The following is a 19,063-nucleotide window of genomic DNA, read 5'->3' on the forward strand; positions in this document are numbered from 1 at the left end:
TTCATTGGTGAGAGATTTATTTCTTAATATCTCATCTTTTTTGCCAAATCATTTAAATAATCCATTAATAGTCTGAAAACAAAAAAAACCTTACTAATTATTCTGATATAGTATTCCAAGACAATGTTACTGGAATTATTTCTACCAAACAGAACTCTCATTATACTTATCCAGAGTCTTCCCTTATATTTTGTAGATTCTCAGAAGCAGTTTTAATAATCAGTTTGATTTTTTTCTGATAAAATCTATATTTGTTATCTTTTCCCATGGCAAAAGTGTAATAAGAACCCTATGTTCCTCTCATATATTATGTAATTTTTTTGGAGTGAAGGAATCTGTCTTGTGCTACATTTCACACCTCAGAATACACATATACGGCTTGCTATGCAGATATTATTTCTGTAAAAGAAAAACATTATAGAGAACAATTCTAAGTATGTGTTTATATAAACCTTACTAAAGGATGTTGTTATATAAAATTCAGTGGAGTCCTCTTAAAGTGCAAGGGGAATATATTCAAGGATTAGATTTCCTATTTGGGAAATCATTGCAAAGCAATTAAGTATTTGACAACACTGCAATCTCATAAAGCTGAAGATAAGGATAATTACAGATTCTTTGTTTGAATGTTATAGCATATATATAAAGTAGAAACATTTTTAGATGTTAATTTCTTAGAAAAAATAAAAATTAGACTTACCCTACTATAACTATTACAAAATCCAGTAAATTCCATCCATTTCTAACATATGCGTTGGGATGTAATAATAATCCATATGCTACAATCTTCAAAAATGTTTCAATTGTAAAAATAATCAAGAAGGCATATTCTACTTTTTCCTGTAATACACACATGAAAAAATGAACAAACCAATCATTAATAAATTAAGCACTGATTTATATAATACATTTATGATTTGTCTCTTTTAACGCTTGCGTATCAAGCAGTCATGAATAAAAAAATATCTAGTATGTTCTTTCTTAGCATTCAGAGAACCAGTAAGCTCAAATACCACAAACCATGCATTTTGTCAGTGTAAACTTCAAATAAATGCTTAATCCCTTTTAAACTACTGAAACTGCTCACAAACTTCAGTGAGCGATTTCAGACTAATGGCTCCTTAAATCATAATATAATGTGCAGTTTATTTATTTATTCAACTTGTATAGCTGCTCATTTCGAACCTCTGACTGGGCAGCAATGTTATTTCATCTTTATTCCATCTTTCTGTCCCTCAACAGTTAATAGTTGTAAACTGTTCCTTTATAAGTATAAAACAATCTAAAATGAGTTAAAGCATAATAAAGATTTTAATTATAAGCTCTCTGCTACTGCAACACGCACTATTAATGCAAACTGTTTCCCCTATAATCTAATAAGATATTGAAGGATCAATCGTATATTGCAGTCTTCCCTGACCAGATGCTCAGTGAGTTGTAGGACATTTACATTCTCTGTAAGTACAGGTAGGTAATCAGAAAGACATCAATCAGAGACCTTCAGAATGACATTATGTTGTGTTAAACTTTCTCCAGCTCATCAACTTGGAGCCAGAAAAGCCATCACCTAATATTAAAACATAATTTGCTGATGGCAAATAATATATTCAGCATAATCTTGCAAAATGACATCACACCAGCATTGCACCACTCTCATGAAAGCTCCACAAACTGGTATTTACAGTTACCTAGAATTTATGTAAGGTTTCTTTTATTACATTTTTAAAGAGTTCTGGGTGAGAGTAGGAACTCGGAGAAATCCATTCATTTTTAATGCTTTTCTAACTGGCCAGGAACATGGGAAAGGATGTTAACACAGTAAATGTAACTGAACCTGGAAAGCACTAGGTCTAGGAGAGTGCTAGTGATGAGTTTAGAAAAGAGAAGAAAATGAGAAGGAACCCAGATGAAGCGTCTACAGAAAATGTTTTACCGGGACTGTGTTGTAAGGAAAGTAACTGAACTGGAAAGTATAAAGGCTGTTCTTTGGAAGCATTGGGATGAGCTGAAATAGAATGGTTGGCATTTTGAAAAGTCTCAGTTGCACATAAGATAATACCCCTACATTAAAGCAAGTGTGTCTGTGTCTGTGTGTGTTTGTCTCTGTGTATATACCCATCTCACCGATAAGATGACTCTGGGTGGCTTACAAAGTGTGTGTGCGTGCGTGTGTGTGTGTGTGTGTGTGTGTGTGTGTGTGTGTGTGAGAGAGAGAGAGAGAGAGAGAGAGAGGTATAACAATTAAAATTTTAAAAACTATATAAAAAAACTAGTACCAGGAAGATGGATGGCACAGGGTAAGATCTTCTTCTTATCCCATCAACCACCTGCAGTAGTGAGCACCCCTCTCAGGGGCCCAAGTCAACCAGGCCAAAGAAGGCCAAAAGAACAGAAGCATTTCTCACCACCAATGGTAGAATGTTCCACAGGGCCGGGGCCACAGAAGAAAAAGCTCTTCTGTGTGACCTCAACCATTGGAATTCCTTGGCAGACTTGGTCCTCAGAAGGCCCCTTCCGCTGGAGTGAGTGGGTCGAACTAGTCCCATTGGGGTGAGATCAGTAGTGGGATTCAAATATGTGAACAACCAGTTCTCTTTGTGGATGCCACTTCTGGAAGTCCATTCTGGGCCTGGGCAACAAAAAAGTAGATACCGGTTCTGCCAAAGTGGTGCGAACTGGCTGAATCCCACCACTGGGTGAAATGGCTCCTCAAATACCCTGGACCTTATATTTCGCCATTAGAGATGGTATGAGAGAAAGGATAGGATAGGATGGGATGGGATAGGATAGGATAGGATTTAGAATATCAGCAGGAAGGACTGGGAAACCAGTAGCATAGATTTGATCAACTTGCGCTATAAAATCTCTCTATAATTTCTCTCAACTGAATCTGGAACAAACATAATATTCTGAGTTTCTGTTCAGGCAAATCACAACCTACTCAAAACAGTTCAACTGAACTTCTAAGGCACAATTTATTTATTTATTTATGTTATGAAGCAAAAACATTTTTGATTGCATACATATCTCTGTCTCATAAAAATAGACTTTCTGCACTGTTATAGTGAGTTGGACTACCAAAACTGGTTCCTTCCATGCTTCAGAATCAATATACTTCTTACACTGTTGTCTGTTTGGCAGCTAAGCTGATTTATTTTAGACCCACCATAGCATAACCCAAGCTGGAAAACAGCGGAATTTCTGTTTCCAGCAAGACAGCTATGTAGAATTTATGACTGATGTATTTTCCAGATACAGGTACTCCTCTATTTATAACCATTCATTGTGCAACCATTCAGTTACAACGGCACTGAAAAAAGTTGACTTACAACTGGTCTTTGCACTTATGGCACTTGCAGCTTTTCCATGGTCACATGATCAAAATTCAGGCACGTGGCAACTGGCATGTATTTACGACAGTTGCAGTGTCCCAGAGACATGCAATCAGCATTTGCAACCTACCAGCTGGCTTCTGACAAGCAAAGTCAATTCACTTAATGATCATATGATTCACTTACTAACCATGGTAAAAATAGGTCTTAAAATCAGATGAGACTTACTTAACAACCCTCTTGCTTAGCAATGGAAATTCTGGTCCCAGTTGTGATTGTAAGTGGAGGACTACCTGTATCAGGAATTTTATCTCCTCCCCACCTTCAATTCTCAAACTTCAGCTGACCATGTATTTACTTCTCAGGTTTTTGGGAAGTGGAAAACATAAAATGGAAGTGTATTTAGTTCAGTTACTCAGTCAGCGCAGTCAGCTTGTTTGCTTGCTTTGACTCCACATCCTGTAAACTGTCATCAAATGAGTGTGCAGATATCAAGCTTTAAATAGTGGCTGTGTTTAGACAACATGTTGAACATGGCTAGTGAATTAATCTTTTTTCCTTAGCTCTCATAGGATTTCACTGAGGTGGTTTCATTCATATAAAACGGGGATTCCTCAACCCCCAGGTTGCAGCTTAGCATCATTCCAAGTAACAAAGCCCTATCCACGCATTTGCGGGATCCAGGCAGTGCATGAAACCACACACACCCTGGTCCGTGGAAAAACCGCCCTCCATGGAACTGGTCCCTGGCACTCAAAAGGTTGGGGAACCACTGATATAATACATTAGATAACCAAAAAGAAGCAAGATTAAAACTGTATTTGACAGGTCCTGTGAATATGAATTATATTTTTACTGACTGAGTTGTGTTGTATGAATCTAGTCCATAAGTCATTGGTTCAAAAAAAAAAAGACACCTAATCACAACCCTATTTTAAAAAATTAAGTCTCATTAGTACTTAAACTGTATGTGTCTCTTTCCCTTTAACAAAAAGCTAACATTTTCCTAATATTTTTAATAATACAAAAATCAGCGAAGAAATTATTTGCTCCATGTATTAAGGCTGGGAATATTAGTCCATGGTTAGGTTTTTTGTTTTTTTGTTTTCTTTTTGGGTTAGTTTTGCTTTGTTATTTTGTTCTTGTTTATTTTGTCCTTCTCTAGAGATAAGAATGAAAAGATCCTTAGAGGACAGACTCTACAGAGCCAATGGGTAGAAGTAGAATGGTGAAGGCAGATAACGTGTTACTGGAGAAGACAGTGTTCATTTTCCCTACTGCTGGTTCTACAGCTGTTGAGGGCAATCCTTCACTGCAGATTAAAGAGATAAAGTCTCAAGATAACTTGATTCCTGCTGATTTCATTGTCATGTATCCATGTCATTTTCTAGGATGAATACAGAAGTGATTTATTACTAACTTCTGAGATATTTTTAACTCAGTCTATCCCCCCCCATCAAAAGTTTAATTAGACCCAACCCTGAGGTAGCTCCAGAAAAGCCCAGAAATGATGGCTTATTTTTTATTGGTCAAAACAAAGGCTATGTTGGCATATTACTTATCTTGCTGCTCAGATAGATTTTCTGTGCTCCCGCAAGACTTTAATGGCTGACCCAAGTAATATCAGGTTCCACAACTTACTAATTTTAATCTTCTCTTAATACACTTTTGAATATCGTTGTTGACATGACTCAGGGGACTCACTAGCTCTTCAATCTGGCACTATGAAGCAGTAAGTAACTCAAAGAATGATGGAGGAAATTTGAGAACATGTCTACCGGATAGTGACTAGACCAGGGGTAGGCAACCTTGGCTCTTTTATGACTCGTGGACTTCAACTCCCAGAATTCCTGAGCCAGCATGGCTGGCTCAGGAATTCTGAGAGTTGAATTCCACGAGTCATAAAAGAGTCAAGGTTGCCTCCCCCTGGACTAGACCAATGGATCTGATAATCACAAACAAAATGTATATTTCTGTCTTTTCCATTGACACACAGTGATCTAACAGAATTATTCCCTGTTCTGAAATATTCATTATAAGAAGAATCAGTGAAAATTGAGGAAGTCTGTTTTTCTGCTATGAAATTCCTGCAAGACCTTTTGTAGATGAAGTTGCATACATGTATTTATGTATGTATTTCACATTATCCAGGCTTAAAAGCATGAAATAAATCATGCACACAACTGTTTTTGGGCTGTTCTGGCAGATTAAGGCAGCTTCTTTAAATCTAGCAAAATAATTCATCTTTAGACTGAAGCATAGACTTGGAACTAGAATTCCTAATTTGCATCTTGCTTACTAAAGCTGGTGGAGTTGAATGTAAAGCACGTAATGATAGCCAGATCCATGGATTAGTAGTAAGAAGACCAAAAGAACACACCAGACAGAGACAAAAATTGAGGCATGCAAGCAGAGTGCTTCTAAATCTTTAAGAACTGCTGATGTGTGGCATCACTAGCTGCAGAACAACTGATTGGCATACTAAGCATGGAAGCTCCCCTCTGCTGTCAAGCAGCTCACAAAATTCCAGAAAGTTTAATGAGTGGGCCAGTTCCAGCATACCAATATATGCAAGTGAATTGCCAGAATGTGAGTTCAGAGAAAAGGGTTATGAGAATGGTGATGTTTCAAAGAAACAAATATTTGAAGTCTCAATTGCCTGATATTTATTATTTATTTTATTTATTTATTTTATTAAATTTATATACCGCCCTTCTCCCGAAGGACTCAGGGCGGTGAACAGGGCATATATAAATAGAAAATACAAAAGTTAAAAAAGGAATTAAACAATTGCCCAGATAAAAACAGTAGCAATATAAAAACCCATTAAAAACCCTGACGCCCCCCATCAGGCCAGGCCAGCTTGTTCAAATAAATGGGTCTTCAGACCACGCCGGAAGGAGCGAAGGTCCGGTGCCGTCCGGAGCTCAACCGGCAGTTGGTTCCATAGAGCCGGAGCGCCCACAGAGAAGGCCCTCCCCCTGGGGGACACCAGCCGACATTCTCTGACCGGAGGCACCCTGAGGAGGCCCTCTCTGTGGGAACACACAGGGCGGAGGGAAGTTGATGCCGGCAGCATGTGGTCCCCGAGGTACTCCGGACCCATGCCATGTAAGGACTTAAAGACCATAACCAAAACCTTGAATCTCACCCAGAAGACAACTGGTAACCAATGCAGCTTGCGGAGGAAAGGTGTAACATGAGAGTACCGGGAAACTCCCAAGACAACTCTCGCGGCCGCATTCTGTACCAGTTGGAGCCTCCGAGTGGTCTTCAAGGGGAGCCCCATGTAAAGAGCATTGCAGTAGTCCAGGCGAGGGGTCACGAGCGCATGAGTGACCGTACACAGGGCATCCCGGTCCAGATAGGACCGCAACTGGCACACCAGGCGAACCTGGGCGAAAGCCCCCCTAGTCACGGCTACTATATGGTCTTCCAGGGTAAGCCTTGAATCTAGGAGGACTCCCAAGTTGCGAGCCCTATCCACGGGGGGTAAAAGGTCACCCCCCATAGAAAGAGGTGGAATGTTTTGAATGTCCCGGGATGCCGGAATGCACAGCCACTCAGTCTTGTCAGGGTTGAGTTGAAGTCTGTTCCTCCCCATCCAGACCTGAACCGCCTCCAGGCAACGGGACATCACATCGAGGGCATCACTGGGGTGGTTTGGGGTTGAAATGAAAAGCTGGGTATCATCAGCATACTGATGATACCCAACTCCAAAACCACGAATGATCTCACCCAGAGGCTTCATATAGATGTTGAACAGGAGAGGCGAGAAGACCGACCCCTGAGGAACTCCACAAACGAAAGTCCTCGGGGTTGACCTCTGCCCCCCTGCCAACACCGACTGCGAGCGTCCCAGGAGATAGGAGGAGAACCACTGAAGAACCGTGCCTCCCACTCCCAATCCCCTGAGACGCCGCAGCAGGATACCATGGTCGATGGTATCGAAAGCCGCCGAGAGGTCTAATAGGACAAGGACAGAGGAATGTCCTCTGTCCCAGGCCCTCCAGAGATCATTCACCAGAGCGACCAATGCCATCTCCGTGCTGTACCCGGGCCTGAAACCTGATTGGGACAGGTCTAGATAACAAACTTATTGCATAAAATTACATTTGATGAAGCATAAAAAAATAAAATAAGCAAAACAAAGGAGGTTTATTGTTTGGCTCTATCATACACTGACAAAAATTATATTGGTCATGTTTCAGTAGAACCCTTATAGTTGAGAAAGCAACTAATTACAGTATGAGGCATCCATCAGCTCTCAATTACTTTTCAGACAAAATTTAAAATATTGGCGAAAAATTTTAAAGCCTTAAAGTAGGGGCGCACAACCTATGGCCCTTGGCCTGGTCCCGGGCTGTAGGCTCTTGGCCAGCAGGATGCAAAACAGCTGGTCGGTGAGTGCATGCTTGGGCACACATTTTCCCACTTGCGTTAGCACCTGTGGCCCTGTTTGCACATGCACGCAGGCACGAACGGCGATGCTAGCATGGGGCAGGTGTCCGCAGCCCGTTTGCATATGCACCATTAGCCCGGGTGGTTTGCATGTATGCGTGAATGGGCCACTAGCCACTATGTGTGTATGTGTGCGGCCATTCGCACATGTGCAAATGGGGCTGCTAGTGTGTGTGGCCCTGTATGCGCTCGCACGCACACCAATTTTGAAGTTGCTCTCCTTCCCTCCAGTCCTCAAGCCCAGAAAGGTTGGAGACCTCTACCTTAAAGTTACCTTAAAGTCCAACAAATTTCCTAGTTCACTAATACTGTATTTTGTTGGCCTGTTATATTTTCTTTCTGCCATATTCTTTCACCAATGTGAACTATATTGTTACAAATGTCCTGAATACTTGTGTACATGGTATCTTCAAACAGTACTTTTTGCATCTTCTCTGAAGATGCAGCTACAATACATGACACAAACATGCATGCATGGATACCAACCAGTTTCTTGAAAAAAGCAACATTTAGTTAAAAATGTAAAGTATTTTCTGAGGTTACCAAAAATAATCTATATTGTGCACAACAATAGCAAGCAGTATCCTGAGAGATCCTGAGTAAATATCTAAATAAAAAAAAACAGTACCAGTTTTTTTTAACACCCTAGGGTCAGTTTCTTGTATCAATCCAAGAATGTTATTAACCTAACCTAACCTAATCAAATATTTATTTTGGTCAGAGACCACCATATGTTACTAACCTAATTCCATAGCAAAACTGTTGTAAAGCCAATGTCAAAAAACTGTCAGAACATATTAGAACTTCATTTTCATAGTGGAGGAATGGGTTTGGTTCCCTCTTATAAGCAAATCAGCTTAGCAGAAACTAAATTCTCAGAAATCTTTGTTTCCCAGGCAGATGGTATATATTAATCATCATTTATCTATGTATTTCCAAAATCGTCAGTGAAAATATGCAAAGCTGTTGTTACATGAAATAAGCAGTGAAAGTATGTTAAGATGTCTTTACAAAAGTGGTTTTGAAATAAAATATGCATAGACTGCAAAAGTCTTTCCTCTCCTACGTATTTTTGCTGTATAGACATCTTAGAACAGTTCTAATCTGTCTTTTTTTTAAAAAAAAAAAGATCAATCAGTTGTGTTCATAGAATGCTAATTTTGAAAATCCATAAATGAAGATAGGAAAATCTTCTGAGATATGAAGCATCCTTATGAGACAAACCAAGACTATAATTAAGGAAGTGGCTAACAAAACATTTTCATGCTAATGTATATAAAACAAATTACAAATTCAGAGGAAAATTTTATAATTAAGATTTCTTTTAAAAATATGTTTTTTAAAAAATTAGACTACTGTGTTTTGGGCATTTCATAATCCATCTTGTCCATCTGCAGGTTCATTCCATTTTAAGGGAATATTATGCTTATTCCCTTAGAAAATACTTTTTCTCTTGTTTTGGATAATTTTACTGCTATATGTTACTACCGTATGTAAATTGCAAACTGCTTTAATGCTTTCTACAGCAAAAGCAATTTGACACTGGAACCAATAGCCCAGAGAGGTAATGGTTCTCCTTCTTCAGATAACTTCAATAATAGGCTCAACAAATGTGACAGTTTATGAGAAGGTTGGGAAAAGGAGGAGACGTAGACATAAACTATCAAAAGATAATGGACATGTCAGGTGATAATTTATCTCATAAATAGCAATTTAGCTCAGGTTAAAAAAATATCTAGGAATAAGCATTTCAAAGCATTCAAAGAATTTTTTTAATTGGCTCACTATGAATGATGGTAAGAAATTCCTATTATACTTTTCAGATTTCAAATAGATTCCAAACTAACATTAAAGCTACTTTGCTGAAATCTGGATAGTTCTTGCTTCTTGATATTACTTAACTTTGAGCTATCATCGGAAGTGGGAGAGATCTGTGGTCATCAACTGAAGATGTTGTAATTTAGATTTCTACACTGAGAGAGAGGTTAGATTTAAGGGTTTAAAAGGCTCCATTTCTAAGACTGTATATACTGAATTGTATAGGGACCAAAGCACAGTGTTTGCTATTTTCTTTTTTTTATTAAAGAGTTTTACAAAAAAAATTTCCAATACATATCCCCAAACCCACCCACCCCAAACTACCCCCCTTCCCCCCCCACTTCCCAGAGCTAAATACAGGGTTATAGATATAATAATCATATTCTAACTAAAATTATCCATTATAAAATTAACCAAATTCATAATGTGCTTTAACTCCCCTAAAAATATAATCAATACTAATACTAAAATTAATAACAATATCCCTCTAAAATCTACTCATAAGCTAAGTGGAACTTTTTAGTCCCATATTTATTCTGAATATAATCTATCCATCTTCTCCAAACTGAAATATATCTTTCTTGTGAATGATCCTTCAAATAAGCAGAAATCTTAGACATTTCTGTAAGATTCGATACTTTAAGTACCCATTCTTCTATAGTAGGCAAACTATCCTTCTTCCAGTATTGTCCCACCAGTAACCGTGCTGCTGTTATCAAATTCAACATCAGATTGGTTTCTTTAGTATCACAATCTACAACAATACCCAATAAGAACAATTGTGGAGAGCACTTTATCTTTCTCTTAAAAATCTTTTGAATGTTCCACCAAATTTTAATCCAAAAAGCTTTTATATTTCTACAAGTCCACCACATATGAAAATAGGTGGCATCTAAACTACCACATCTCCAGCATTTAGACTGTAGGTTAGGATACATGTTAGACAACTTTTTGGGATCCAAATGCCATCTGTAAAACATTTTATAAAACTTTTCTCTTAAATTTTGAACCTGAGTAAATTTAACATTTCTAACACAGATTACCTCCCAAGTATCCAACGGAATTGGTTCCTGGATATTTTGTGGCCACTTTATCATACAATCTTTAACTAATTCCGTTTCCGAATCCAATTCAATTAAAACATTATATATCCTCTTTATATGCGCACGATTTAAATATCTAATTTGTTTTACTAAGTTTTCATCTGTAGTTGTGATGCCAACCTTCTGATCCAGCTTCCACCTAGTTTTCAATTGGGTATATTGAAACCAAGAGTAACTTATGTTTTCTTGTTTTAACTCATCTAATGATTTAAGTTGCCAATTATTCCCTTCTAATCTAAGTAATTCCTTATAGGAAAACATATCCAAACTCACTCCCATAGATACACCTTCTATCGCGTGTCCGGGAATTCCCCAAATCGGTATTTTATAATTTAACTTATAATAATACTTTTTCCAGACATGCAGCAAGGCACTTCTAAGAATATGAGATTTAAAAGCCCTGTCTACCTTTTTATCATAAAGCAAATATGCATGCCATCCATATACCAAGTCCCAACCCTCAAGGTGAAGTATTCTTTTATTAGTTAAATTAAGCCAATCGCTAACCCATGTCAAGACCACCGCATCATAATACAATTTCAAATTAGGCGCCTTGAGTCCCCCTCTTTCCCTAGCATCTTGCAAAATCTTGAATTTGATTCTTGGTTTTTTTCCCCGCCCAAATAAATTTATTAATACCCTTCTGCCATTCATCAAGGTTGGCATCCTTTTTCAATATAGGTATCATTTGAAACAAAAAGAGAAACTTCGGCAGAACATTCATTTTAACAGCTGCAATTCTTCCCAATAGAGATAACTGTAATTTTTTCCAATTATTTAAATCCTTTTGTATCTTCAACCATAATGTTTCATAGTTATTCTTATATAATTTTGCATTTGAAGCTGCAATATACACTCCCAAATACTTAACCTTTTTTACTATTTCAAAACCTGTTAATTTGATTAACATTTCCCTTTCACTCATAGTCATATTCTTAGACAATATCTTGGTCTTATTACTATTTACCTTAAACCCAGAAACCTTACCATACTGAGTTATAATTTCCATCAAATCTATAACCGATTGTATCGGTTAAGATAATGTCACAACCAAGTCATCAGCAAAAGCTCTCAATCTATAATCATTCTGTTTTATTTTAATTCCCTTTATCATAGAGGACTCTCGAATTTTAATTAATAAAATCTCTAATGTTAAAACAAACAACAATGGTGATAGGGGGCATCCCTGTCTTGTACCTTTTTCAATTTTAAACATCTCTGTTAACTCCCCATTAATTATAATTTGTGCAGTTTGTTGTTGATATATAGCTTTAATAGAACGTAAGAATCCTTCTCCAAAATTCATTTCCTCAACAACTCTCAATAAGAATTGCCAATTCAATTGATCAAAAGCTTTTTCTGCATCCAAAAATATCAATGCTGCAGGGACTTGGTCTTATCCAAATATTCAAGCAAATTTACAATTTGTCTTACATTATATTTCATATACCTTCCAGATATAAATCCCGATTGATCACTATGAATCATTTGCTTTAAAACTTGCATTAATCTATTAGCCAATACTTTAGCAAAGATCTTATAATCTGTATTCAAAAGCGATATAGGTCTATAATTTTCAGGTTGAGTAAGGTCTTGATCCTCCTTTGGAATCAATGATACAAAGGCTGTCCTCCAAGATGGAGGAACTGCTCCTCCAGTCTGAATTTCATTAAACAACATCTTTAAAGGTTCAATCATTTCAACCAACCACATTTTATAATAAATTGCTGTTAATCCTTCTGTTCCCGGGGCCTTGCACACTTTCAACTGTTTAATAGCTAAAGAGATTTCCTCTGATGTTATTAAGCGATTCATCTCAAGTTGTTGTTCTTTTGAGAGTCTAAGAAAATGTACTTCCTGTAAATATTTATCTATATCTAAAGCTTGTATGTTTTCTCTAGAATATAATTTCGAATAAAAATCTAAAAAAATCCTCTTAATCAACTTTTGTTGATAAACTTTTCCTTTATATTCTATTTTATCTATAATACGTAATTTCTGTTTCTTCCTTAATTGGTAAGCCAACCACCTACCAGGCTTATTAGCATTACAAAAAGTATTATGCCTAGCATAACGCAAATTAGTTGCTACTTGGTCAGCCATTAGCATACTAAATTGTTCTTTCAATAAATGTATCGAGGTTCTTAAATTATTATCCAATGGATTCAAAATAAAATCTTTCTCCTTAGATTTAATCTCTTCCTCAAGATCTTTACGTTTTTACATTTGCTTACACCTATAAGCATTACTTATATAAATCAAGACCCCTCTCATATAAGCTTTACTAGCATCCCAAACCATTCCCATCGATGTACCTTTATGCATATTTATAACAAAAAATTCTTTCACATGTTCTCTACATTTCTTCAAGAACACCTCATTTGTAAATAAATTTTCATTCAATCTCCAGGATCTTCTATTACCATCTTCAGCCAAAAAACTCCAAACAAACAGGACTATGATCCGACAATGTCCTAGGAAAAATCTTAACGTTCTTAACCCTAGAGAAAAAATCAGTAGTAATTAAAATAAAATCAATCCTAGAGAAAGATTTATGTCTATCTCAAAAAAAGTAAAATCTCTGTCTTTCATATTCCTTTCCCGCCATACATCTCTTAACTCCAGCTCCTACTTCAAATCAAAAAAGGCTTTGGGCAGTTTCAAATAATTAGAAGGGTTTTTAAAAGATCCCTTCTTGTCTTCAGATGAGTCCAGAACTCCAGTCCAGTCCCCCATCATAATTTATATATTTATATTTATATTTATTAAATTTTTATACCGCCCTTCTCCTGAATGAATCAGGGCGGTGTACAGGGCAATAAATATCAAAATACAAAGTACAAATGTTAAAAAAAACATTACATAATTAAGCCCAATATAATACAATAGTTAAAAGCCATGTTAAAACCCAAACCCCGAACCCATCAGACCAGGCCGGCTTGTTCAAATAAATAGGTTTTTAGATCCCGTCGGAAGGAGCGAAGGTCGGGGGCCATCCGGAGCTCAACCGGTAAGTGGTTCCACAGGTCTGGTGCACCCACAGAGAACGCCCTCCCCCTGGGGGCCACCAGTCAACATTCTCTGATCGGAGGCACCCTGAGGAGGCCCTCTCTGTGGGAGCGCACTGGACGGAGGGAGGTTGATGCCGGCAGCAGGTGTTGCCATAGGTAATCTGGGCCCATGCCATGTAGGGCTTTATAGGTCATCACCAGCACCTTGAATCTCACCCGGAGGGCAACTGGAAGCCAATGCAGCTCACGGAGCAGAGGTGTAACATGGGAGTATCAGGAGCCCTCCAACACAACTTGCGTGGCTGCATTCTGCACCAGTTGAAGCCTCCGAGTGGTCCTCAAGGGCAGCCCCATGTAGAGAGCATTGCAGTAGTCTAAACGAGAGGTCACGAGCGCATGAGTGACTGTACGCAAGGCATCCCGGTCCAGATAGGGCCGCAACTGGCACACTAGGCGAACCTGGGCGAAGGCCCCCTATAAATAACAGATTTATAATCCAATTCAATTAGTCTTTGATGTAAAAATTTAAAAAACTTTTGCTGTTGTTCATTTGGAGCATATAATCCAATAAGAAGAACTTTTTTTCCTTGTAACATCAATTCAATACTAACATATCTCCCTTGTTTGTCTGATTCAATTAATCTAGCCGAAGAATCTTTTTTTAAATAAATGACCACTCCAGCCTTCTTGTCCGGAGCAAAAGCTGCAAAATGTGTTCCCAACCGGGAATTAACCAAATACTTTTGGTCCTTTAATGCAATATGAGTCTCTTGTAAGCAAACAATGTCATTTTTATGTTGTTTCAAATAATAAAATACTTTCTTTTCTGTGGTGAGTTTAAGCCATTAACATTCCATGTCAGGAACTTCACCATCTCAGGTGACCAGGAGCCTTTGGAACATAACCTGAAGATCACCTGTTGCTCTCTTCGGCTGTGCTCCTCCCACAGGCTCTGAAACAGCCACATCTTGTGTAATTAAACCAGATACAAGCTTCTGTTTTTGCTCTTTTTCCTCACGCTTATATGCAGCCCTAGTCATCCTCTGTTCTTTCGGGTCCTCCTTTAACACCAAACTCTGCTCCATAGTCTCAGCCTGCCGCATCTCCTCAAGAGGCAGTGACATTGCCCCTTCACTCAGTTGTTTATCTTCCTGTCTTACTTCTGTTCTTTTAACTCAAGGAGACGGTGGTGAGCCTGCTTTAAGGACCTTAGTATAAAAATCTTTTGCTTTTAAAATTGTATTCAGACTATACCTCGTCCCTGCATAATTCACCACAATTCCAATGGGTATTTCCCATCTAAACTGAATTTGTCACTTCTTAAGCTCATCAGGCAGAAAGGCAAAGTCTTTCCTTTTTCTAAGAATTTTTTGGGGTATCTCCTTTAAAATTATAATATCTTGGCCTGCAATTTCGAATCTTTCCCGGTAAAAAGCCTGGATAATTGCATTTCTAATTGATCTCCTGGAGAAGTAAATCACTACATCTCTAGGTAAATTTTTCTGTCTGGCAATCCAGGAATTAACCCTAAATGTCTTATCCATCTCTTTAACTAATTCTTCGGGTTCACATTTCAAGACAGGAGCCACTGCTTGCACCACTTCCCATTCCAAATCTTCTTTAGGGTTCTCTTTCAAACCTCTTAGACGCAATGCAAATTCCATGTCTCTATATTGTGAAATGGTGACTTCATCTTCTGTTCTGTCAATTTTAATCTCTGCTCTGTCTACTTTCTGTTCAACACTGATAATTTTATTTTCCAAATTCTCAACATACACCATCACTGAATCCACACGAACATCCAGGCGTTCAATATGTGCAGCCAAGCCCTGAAGTGCAAGCACTATATCCTCCCTCATCTGCTTGTTTTGATTAACAAATCAAAACAATGTTGATTGCATCACAACTTGCTGAATATCTGCCAATGTAAATGCAGGTGGTGGGGGGGAAGGTGGTTGTGCTGTAGGTTTCATTGTAGTTTGCCCTGCAGTTTGTGGTACAGGTGAAGAAATTGCACTTTTAAAAATTGTAGGGCCTCCCCCACGCCTTGCAGCCATCTCTTAGGTTTCAATTTCCTCTTTCTTCCAGCAGAATCAAAGTTCAAAAAAAAAAGAAGGGAGAAAAAAATAAAAGTTTTTCTCCCAAAGTTCCTTATCCTTCAGTAAAAAAAAGGGCAAGCTCTCAAATACACAAAATCCGGTACTGGTTAGAATCAATTGCAGATTGTATCTCTTGCTATGTTGCAAAATATAGCAACTTTCTGAAACTGTCAGTTTATACAAGAAGGCAACATTCCAGCACCATTTTTACTCCATTTCCATCAGCTTAAAACTTGAAGAAGATAATGAGTCTGAATTAAAGTTAAAATCCAACTTGAAAATTCAAATCCTCCTGTTTCGCTCAGCCTGCTTCTTAAAGAAAAAATACTCACAGTCCCATCTAAGCAGCAGATGTAGTTGTCGCATCTAGTTCCACTCCCTTATGGAGCGAAAGCGTCCTGGGAGCGGAGAAAGCCTGGGCTCTGAGGGATCTCACCCCATTAACCCCCAAACTGGTTGAGGGAATCACAGGGGAGCTCTACCTCTACCCAGACAGGCTCATCTCTCCCTCTTTTCCCGAGGGAGAGACTTCGGCGCCAGGGGACAGCTGATTTTCGCTGTCTCCGAGCGCTCTAACACTTCCCAAGATTGGGCGGCTTCTGAAACACCGCCATTTGGTGCGGGAGCGCTACCGGAAGTCAGTGTTTGCTATTTTCAAATCGAGACTACCCTACTGTTTTGTCTTCACAGTGCTTTTCAGTAAAACCTTTTGGAGTAGGGAATTAAATACTAGAAGTAACTTGTTTACAAAAGCTTGGTTAAAAAGACCAAAATTTTAGAAAGGCCAATGTTACAAACTAAAGAGAAGTGTGCTGTGGGAAGAAAAACTTAAGGCAAAAAGATTATAGCTAGCTGGAAAATCTTGAAAGAAAAAATGAGGATTGCACTGTTTGGACCTTATTATACCAATGAGTAAGAAAACTAGGAGACATCTAAAGGAGCTAATAGGGATGCGGTGGCTCAGTGGGTTAGGACGCTGAGCTTGTCGATCAGAAGATTGGCAGTTTGGTGGGTTCAATCCCGAGTGCCGTGTAGCAGAGTGAGCGCCTGTTACTCATCCCAGCTTCTGCCATCCTAGCAGTTCGAAAGCACATAAAAATGCAAGTAGAAAAATAGGGACCACTATGGTGGGAAGGTAACAGTGTTCCGTGTGCCTTTGGCATCTAGTCATGCCGGCCACATGACCATGGAGACGTCCTTGGACAAGCGCTGGCTCTTCAGCTTTGAATCAGAGATGAGCACTGGCCCCTAGAGTCGGAAACGACTAGCACGCATGTGCAGGAGAATCTTTACCTTTACCTTAAAGGAGCTAATGTAGTTGAACAGACAATTTGGAAAGGAATTCAGACTTATGAAAGATTACAAGAGGGATCTAACAATCAACAAATTCTACAAAACTTCAACACAGTTATGTAAGAATCAGATCAGGAACACAACGGTGGAAAATGAGGTGAAGATACTAAGAAAGGGAAAATTCAGAAAGAACAGTTTCTTCAAAGATGTCAATAACAAGAGGAAGATAAAGGAGGTGGAGGTCTCACTATTAACTCCAAATGGAGAAATGGCAAATGACCAAGAAAAAAAAAGAGAACTCAACTCTTTTCTCAAAAAGGTGTTTTGCGTATCAAAGAGTAGAAAAAAACACAAGAGAGGATGCTGGTCAGGAGGAATGTGATAAAGGATATGTTATCTTATTTATATCTCATTTTAATTGTTTTATTAATAACTCAAGGCAGTTAACATACCTAGTACTCCTTCCTTCTCTTATTTTCCACACAAGAACAACCCCGTGAGATGAGTGGGGCTGAGAGAAACTGACTGATCCAAAGTCACCCAGCTAACTTTCATGCCTAAGGTAGGACTAGAACTCACAGTCTCCTAGTTTCTAGCTTGGTGCCTTAACCACTAGACCAAACTTGCTCTCCTCCAAGCCCCTAGGCCCTGATGAAATACACTCCAGAATCCTGAAGGAATGGTGGAAGAGCCCTCAGGAACTTACTTAGTTCCATTAAAAGAGTCTTAGCTGAGGAGATAACAGAGGATTAGAGAAGAGGAAATGTCAAGAAAGGAAAATAAGAGAATTCCAGTAATTATTGACCAGTGAACTTAACATCAACACCTTGCAAAATGTTGTGGCAAGAAGCATCTTAAAGCTTTTTGTGAGCTTTTTGAAGACGATGCCCCAATTGCTCAACATAGCTTTTTCAAAAATAGGTCATACGAAATAAACCTCATCTCCTTCTTTGACAAAATAACTACTTTAGCAGGCAAGGGAAATGTTGCGGACACAATTTACCTCAATTTCAGCAAAAAACTTTGACAAGGGTTTCACGTGACATTCTCACAGACAAACTGTTGAAATGTCTGCAAAGAGTAAGGAAGATGACCTTGAGATATACAGGAACTCTTGCCTTAAGCAAAAGGAGGCTGAAGCATTTTTCAAGTGAAAAAGTATGAGATAACATTCGGAAGTGGCTCCCTAATTCACTGAACTATAAAAAGGAGGGAAATGTACAGCATAATGAAATTGCAAGATTCTGTTACTATAGTCACTGTCAATAAAAGTAGCTTTAGCCTTCATGTGGCGTTCATTTCCTGGTCTGGTATACCTAGTGCAGCTGACAATGTGATTAGAATGGCACTACATTTAAGTGGCCCAGAACTGGCTGACTAACTGCACTCACAGAGTCAGCAGTAATGAATCTACTTTAATCAGTAACCAGAGGAATCCTGCAGGAATATGTCTTGGGGTCAGTATTATTCAAAAATTTTATCGTGCTCTTGACAATGTGAGAGAAGGTGCTTATTACATTTGTAGATTAAATAAAATTGAAAGGGTTGGCCAAAACCCAGGATGACAATATGAGACGGTAATTTAATCTAGACAGGTTAGAAGACAGGGCTGAATGGAACAAGATGTTCTTCTGCAGGGAAAAATGTAAGATATTTCCTCTAGGGAGGAATAATATAAGGCAGATATACAAGATGTGGGATTCATGGCTTGGAAGTTCTTTATTGGAAAATGACTTGGGTGTAGATACTGACAACAGCAGTGTAAATCAGCTGCCCCCTTTGGGTTGCATTAGAAGAAGCAGTGCATCAAAGACATGTGAAGTCCTTATTCTCTATGCACTGGTGAGACCGCTCATGGATTCTGTGAATACGTTTGGACAAGTTGCAACTACCTAAACTTCATTTAAAAATAAAGACTTTTTTTTTCCTGATAGCAAGATCGGTAC

At 38.4% G+C, this 19,063-nt stretch overlaps 1 protein-coding gene across 3 annotated transcripts in view; it reads right to left on the reverse strand.

The window, feature by feature from the left end:
* CACNA1D (calcium voltage-gated channel subunit alpha1 D) overlaps positions 1-19,063 on the reverse strand; it is a 272,427-nt gene that overhangs the window by 165,420 nt on the left and 87,944 nt on the right. For all 3 annotated transcript variants that reach the window (XM_083353210.1, XM_083353209.1, XM_083353211.1), the window contains exon 4: positions 701-840. In XM_083353210.1, the coding sequence (XP_083209336.1) occupies positions 701-840 (140 nt within the window). The remainder of the gene's footprint in view (positions 1-700; positions 841-19,063) is intronic.

This window comes from Vipera ursinii, assembly GCF_947247035.1.
Source record: "Vipera ursinii genome assembly, chromosome: 2".
Taxonomy (NCBI): domain Eukaryota; kingdom Metazoa; phylum Chordata; class Lepidosauria; order Squamata; family Viperidae; genus Vipera; species Vipera ursinii.